We start from the raw sequence: 6901 nt of genomic DNA, 5'->3' as shown, positions 1-6901 counted from the left end.
TTGACTCACTTGAGGGTGTACAGATCTGGGTCATACTTGACTCACTTGAGGGTGTACAGGTCTGGGTCATAGTTGACTCACTTGAGGGTGTACAGATCTGGGTCATACTTGACTCACTTGAGGGTGTACAGATCTGGGTCATAGTTGACTCACTTGAGGGTGTACAGATCTGGGTCATACTTGACTCACTTGAGGGTGTACAGATCTGGGTCATACTTGACTCACTTGAGGGTGTACAGATCTGGGTCATACTCTGTCTCTTATACACATCTAGATGTGTATAAGAGACAGCTGCACGACACGTCTAGGGGGCGTCCTGCGTGCCTGCGGGGGGAGGGGGGGCGTGGTGTGTAGGATATGCAGTCCTGCAGCAGCTACCCTGCCCTGTCCTGCCACAATCCTGCCCTGTCCTGCCACAATCCTGCAGCTACCCTGCCCTGTCCTGCCACAGTCCTGCAGCTACCCTGCCCTGTCCTGCCACAATCCTACAGCTATCCTGCCATAATCATACAGCTACCCTGCCCTGCCACAGTCCTGCAGCTACCCTGCCCTGTCCTGCCATAATCCTGCAGCTACCCTGCCCTGTCCTGCCCCAATCCTGCAGCTACCCTGCCCTGTCCTGCCCCAATCCTGCAGCTACCCTGCCCTGTCCTGCCACAATCCTACAGCTACCCTGACCTGTCCTGCCACAATCCTGCAGCTACCCTGCCATGTCCTGCCACAATCCTACAGCTTCCCTGCCCTGACATAGCACAATCGTACTAGAAATACAGTAAAGATAAGCCGGCAATGTAATAGATGCAAGAATAATACATATCCTATAGTTTTAAATGTCTAGTTCTAAAAGTCTAATCAAACCTAGAAGTAATTAATTTAGCATGAAAATTAATCAGAGAGAAATATTTGTAGGTATTGCTCTAACTGATGTTGCGGAGAATAACTTAAGCCAATTAAGCTTTCCCCAAGTAGCACTGGTACCACATAGGAACGACACCCAAAGAAATGAATGAGACTTTGTCCAAATAGCTCTTTGTCAATTTGCAATTTGACCCGCTCTTTTATGGGTCATCATGACCCATTTGTCCCTGCAACCGGGCGCATCAGTGCTATGCCCGCTCTCTGCTCATGATGTGGGCAAGCAAGTGTGTCAATTTTGGGACAACCTGGCCCATTAATTTCCCTGAGTGAATATTTCCCTCTAGGGAGAACAGTACTTGACTCACTTGAGGGTGGAGAGATCTGGGTCATACTTGGCTCACTTGAGGGTGAAAAGATCTGGGTCATACTTGACTCACTTGAGGGTGTACAGGTCTGGGTCGTACTTGATTCACTTGAGGGTGTACAGATCTGGGTCATACTTGACTCACTTGAGGGTGTACAGATCTGGGTCATACTTGACTCACTTGAGGGTGTACAGGTCTGGGTCATAGTTGAACTTGGCGCAGGCTTCTTCCAAGATCTGCACACAAAGATAATTAGGCAATTTTTATCAATTATATTTTTATTAATTATGAAATTTAAATAATTTTTAAAATTTTTTAAAATTTAATAATTAAGCAATGTATGTCACATAATTTTATAATCAACTTCGAATAAGAAGCATTTTTTTCCAATTGACAATTATACTTTTTAATGCTCAACTATTATTGAAATAATTAATAACAGACAAGAAAGTTTATAAGTAAAGTCTACGAGATAATAGTAACTATAAATAACCTTATAAAGAAATAGTTATTATAATGTAATAACGTGGCAGTAATAACACCGCAACCTGGTATTAAAAAGTGAATAACTTGACGATGGCAAGTAATATTATACTTACAAATCTATATAATTATTAAAATGAATAAATAACCTTGAATAATAATGTTATAAGCAAATAATAAACCAGTAAGTTATAATAATAAGTTAATAAGAATAATAAACAATAAGAAGTTAACCATTTAATTGACCCACCTGCAGCACGCTGGTGTAGGGGGAGGGTGACCCACTTGTTGACCCACCTGCAGCACGCTATTGATTAATGTTTCTAGCGTCACTATACCATAGCCATTGCCACGTCAATTTACAGGGTGCGTACTGGTATTTAGAGAAAAAATTCCATTACTTTTCCATGCCTCTCCATGACCATCAATATAATTTTCCAAAACTCGTATACGACAGGTTTAGCATAACTGAAAGACTAACCGGGCATATTCTATCATCTCCTACAGTTGATAAATAGCAAATGTGTATATGCATAGAGCCGGCAGACACAGAGGAACATAAATGACACAAATCTGAAAATCAAGCCCACACTGGTATTGTTATGAATTCAATAGTGTCAAATCACAACAGATATTGAGTAATGCACACAATATTTACATGATAATGTCTAGTCAATACAGTTCAGAACAGTCTTCAACACCACTACCCTAACACTCAATTGGCAGTTATTTCGCCAACTTTTTCTTTAATGTTCAGTTCAAGAGTGTCTAGATTTGTTTTCAAAGATCGCCTCATGACGTTGAACTTTGCGATAATTTTCACATCGCCATTTCTCTCCATTGCTTCTGCATATTCATCTGCTGCTTGCTCAAGCGCCTTGATGTCCTCCTCCGTATGCCTTTTCTTCTAGCTCATCCAATAAAGCCTTCCTATTCTGAGTTTTCTGGGCCTTCGCATTCTGCTCTTTCTCTTCTGCCAAATAATTATTGTTGGCTGTTTTGGCACTGCCAGCTGCAAGCAGCATCTTCTTGGTGATGTCTTCTTGTCCAGGCAACCAACATGTGCAACATGATCAACCACAGTACGCAGGGCAATCACCATTTGCTCTTTCATGTTGTGTGTCATGATTTTCTTGTTGAACAAAAACCCTCTTCCAACCATGGCTTGGCTATGAGACAGGAGCATGAGCATCTGCACTCCATTCCAGAGCTTCTTGTAGGTGCTCTTTGACAGAATGGCATGCCAAAAAGTGCCCAGTTGATCAGAAATTGAAAATGCTTGAAACTGTGCTCAGTTCACTGCAATGTTGTGATTCATCTCTAAAGTTGCACATCTCATCCACAACACCATCCACATCTGTGTTAGGGAATCTTTTGGCATCAACAAGCAAAGTGAGACAGTTCTTCAACTGTGTCTTGTCAGCTTCCTTGCAGTCCTTCTTGATGAAGACTTTAGGCACCAGCCATCTCAGGTTCAAACCAAGGCCATACCTGATAGGGCTCTTGTCCAGTATCCAGTATGTAGCTCTCAGATCCAAAGCAGGGATAAGGCTACCTGATAGGACTCTTGACCTCTTGTCCAGTAGCTTTTGGACTACAGCCTGCATGAAGTCCTGTGCTTGTGTCTTGAAAGTGAGAACTTGCAGTGCACACCTTCTTGTCTGCATACTGTTTTTTTTTTATCGAGGTCCCGGCAAAGTAACCAACATCAACCTTATTGAGGAAAATTAAAGCGCCTTTTTTCCATGACTTTCCATGACCTGAAATGAAATCCAATGACTTTCCAGGCCTGGAAAATGAAAAATTAAATTCCATGACTTTCCAGGTTTTCCATGACCAGTACGCACCCTGATTTGACGTGAAAGTTAAGATATATCTGCTGCGTGAGCTTACCTTGATAAACATGAACTACACAATGTTTTGTGTTGTAATCTGTATGATATTATGGAAGTTGTTATATTTATATTGATGAACGTTTCTAGCGTCACTATACCATAGCCATTGCCACGTCCATTTATTGCAATTGTTTATTAAAAATGAATTAAAAATTTTGTACAAATGCGTAAATTGAATAAAATTGAACAAATTAAGTACAAATGTGCGAATTGAACTAAAATACCCAAACTGAGTACAAATGTGTACATTAAATAAGAACAAATTAAGTAAAAATGTATGAGTTGAACTAAAATAAACAAATTGAATACAAATGTATGAATTGAATAAAAATAAATAAATTGAGTACAAAATTAATGGAAAAATCAGAGGCCTCCAGGAGCGAGGGGACGGCCAGCGCCCTTCACAGCGCCCCCCTGTCACTAGTGCCGTCACTAGTGTCGGCGCCGTCACTAGTATCAGCGCCGTCACTAGTATCAGCGCCGTCACTAGTGTCAGCGCCGTCACTAGTGTCAGCACCGTCACTAGTGTCAGCGCCGTCACTAGTGTCAGCGCCGTCACTAGTGTCAGCGCCGTCACTTGTGTCAGCGCCGTCACTAGTGTCAGCGCCGTCACTAGTGTCAGCGCCGTCACTAGTGTNCTAAGGACAAAAGGACTAAGGACAAAAGGACTAAGGACAAAAGGACTAAGGACAAAAGGACTAAGGACAAAAGGACTAAGGACAAAAGGACTAAGGACAAAAGGACTAAGGACAAAAGGACTAAGGACAAAAGGACTAAGGACAAAAGGACTAAGGACAAAAGGACTAAGGACAAAAGGACTAAGGACAAAAGGACTAAGGACAAAAGGACTAAGGACAAAAGGACTAAGGACAAAAGGACTAAGGACAAAAGGACTAAGGACAAAAGGACTAAGGACAAAAGGACTAAGGACAAAAGGACTAAGGACAAAAGGACTAAGGACAAAAGGACTAAGGACAAAAGGACTAAGGACAAAAGGACTAAGGACAAAAGGACTAAGGACAAAAGGACTAAGGACAAAAGGACTAAGGACAAAAGGACTAAGGACAAAAGGACTAAGGACAAAAGGACTAAGGACAAAAGGACTAAGGACAAAAGGACTAAGGACAAAAGGACTAAGGACAAAAGGACTAAGGACAAAAGGACTAAGGACAAAAGGACTAAGGACAAAAGGACTAAGGACAAAAGGACTAAGGACAAAAGGACTAAGGACAAAAGGACTAAGGACAAAAGGACCAAGGACAAAAGGACTAGGACAAAAGGATTAAGGACAAAAGGATTAAGGACAAAAGGATTAAGGACAAAAGGATTAAGGACAAAGGACTAAGGACAAAAGGATTAAGGACAAAGGACTAAGGGCAAAGGACTAAGGACAAAAGGACTAAGGACAAAAGGATTAAGGACAAAAGGACTAAGGACAAAAGGACTAAGGACAAAAGGACTAAGGACAATAAAATATCCGCTCAGTTTCTCAGATCAAAATGAAGCTGGTCAGCAAACGCGCTTAGTTACATCAGACTTACGCTATCCACACCGAACTTGTCGTTAGACATGCTCAATAAAGTTTAATATCGCGCAATGCACGTGCAACGTGCTTATAATAATTGTTCTGTACGTCGATGGCAGGCAGCTACGCACAGCTGCACTAAATCTTGAACAAAAAGCCTATTATATTTGAAAAAAGCGCCAAGTTTTTTTTACAACAGTCAAAGTCAGGCATCAGAGGTCAGGGTCAGGGTCGAGGGTCAGGGTCGAGGGTCAGGGTCGAGGGTCAGAGTCAGGGGTCAGGGTCGAGGGTCAGAGTCAGGGGTCAGGATCGAAAGTCAGTGTCGAGGGTCAGAGTCAGGGATCAGGGGTCAGGATCAAGGGTCCTTAGTCAGGAATTTGGGTCACAAAATTCAAGGCGTTTCCCCTAATTTCAAGGATTGATTTAATGAGTAATTTTAATAATCGATCGACAGATCTTACTATTAATTGATTTTACAATTCATCCATAAATTCCATTAACCATATCCTGATTATGTCCCATTTCCTTCCCAGCCCATGTATGGGCTCCCAAAGAAGAAAGCTCCCAGCCCATTTATTGAGAGCTCTGCCATTTCCTAGTTTAAATCCTTACAACTAAAAATTCAGTCATCCTAAGACTCTAATCTTAATTTTACAACATTTAATTCTTCTTGCAGCTTCAAATTTTTATAATACAATGGATTTATCTTTGCATTTATTTACAATTAAAACAGTTTCTGGTCTTCAGCTTGAATGTTTCCGTACATAAATTGAATGTTTCCGTACATAGTTTATCTTTTGTTATGTACATAAATGTTCTGCACGGAACTTTGAGACTTTTTATTTTTTTATTCACTAAGAATTTCGAGGCTTGGTTTACAGAGAGCGCACTCATTCATTACATATTCATTTATACTATTCATTCATTGCTACACAGATCCAGCATTCGGAATGTTTAGATTGGGATAAATTTGAATGGGAAATATATTAAAAATAAGACCATCAGTCTTTAGAAATGAATGAGAATTTATATATAGTACGAGAACCTATTTATCTATTCATTTATTTTGCTGGTACGTTATCTCGATGTCAGGATCTCTAATATTGCTGAATAATATGACGATATTAAGTAATATGCAGAATAATACGACAATATTAGTTAATATCGTTAAGTTCCATTCACGCTTACCACTCATCAAGTTATTGGTTACGTAATTTACTACTAGTAATTACGTAATTTAGTTTCTACTTCTAATGAAAGTTTGTACTTTATTGGTTACCGCTTTTATAATCACCATTCATACAGATCACCACTTCCACCATCACCACTACGATAGTGAACATATTACGGTAGCTATTAGGCAGCGCTCCAGCGTGGCCTGGGGCTGCTACGTCCGTAAAACACACTAAGGACACTAAGGACATCAAGGACCCTAAGGATACAAAGGACACTAAGGATACTAAGGACACTAAGGACACTAGGGATACTAAGGATACTAAGGACACTAAGGATACTAAGGATACTAAAGACACTAAGGACACTAAGGACACGTAGGTCATTAAGGACACTAAGGACACTAAGGACACTAGGGATACTAAGGACACGTAGGTCATTAAGGACACTAAGGCCACTAAGGTCAGTGCTTCTTCCTGTCCTTCTTGGCGTCCGCCTTGCCGCCGCTGCGGCCGCCCTTCTTGCCCGCACCCGCCGCCTTGTCCTTGCCGCGGGGGTTGCTCAGCGGGTGAACCTCTGGGGGGGAGGGGGGGGGACGGGTT

At 41.3% G+C, this 6901-nt stretch overlaps 2 protein-coding genes and 1 long non-coding RNA gene across 3 annotated transcripts in view; 1 reads left to right on the top strand and 2 right to left on the bottom strand.

Annotated features, from left to right (window-relative positions):
• Positions 1-290: 290 nt before the first annotated feature.
• On the bottom strand, positions 291-1982 carry LOC108681339. The gene is made up of 3 exons (XR_001931490.1): positions 1957-1982; positions 1404-1459; positions 291-324 (listed from the first exon to the last, which is right to left on the bottom strand). It is a non-coding gene; the product is annotated as an uncharacterized LOC108681339 (long non-coding RNA).
• A 959-nt stretch (positions 1983-2941) lies between these two features.
• Positions 2942-4946, top strand: LOC108681326 (pre-mRNA-splicing factor 38B-like). Its single transcript, XM_018170347.1, has 2 exons — positions 2942-2956; positions 4236-4946. Exons 1-2 carry the CDS (start codon positions 2942-2944, stop codon positions 4944-4946), a joined length of 726 nt encoding a protein of 241 aa, XP_018025836.1.
• A 1692-nt stretch (positions 4947-6638) lies between these two features.
• LOC108681324 (retinoblastoma-binding protein 5) overlaps positions 6639-6901 on the bottom strand; it is a 13726-nt gene continuing 13463 nt past the window's right edge. The window contains exon 8 of the mRNA XM_018170345.2: positions 6639-6875. Within this exon, the coding sequence (XP_018025834.2) occupies positions 6763-6875 (113 nt within the window). The 3' untranslated portion in view covers positions 6639-6762. The remainder of the gene's footprint in view (positions 6876-6901) is intronic.

This window comes from Hyalella azteca, unplaced genomic scaffold (assembly GCF_000764305.2).
Source record: "Hyalella azteca isolate HAZT.00-mixed unplaced genomic scaffold, Hazt_2.0.2 contig12633, whole genome shotgun sequence".
In the NCBI taxonomy this organism is placed as follows: domain Eukaryota; kingdom Metazoa; phylum Arthropoda; class Malacostraca; order Amphipoda; family Hyalellidae; genus Hyalella; species Hyalella azteca.
The sequence above is the reverse complement of the archived record's forward strand: the minus strand, read 5'-3'. Positions and strand labels throughout refer to the sequence as shown.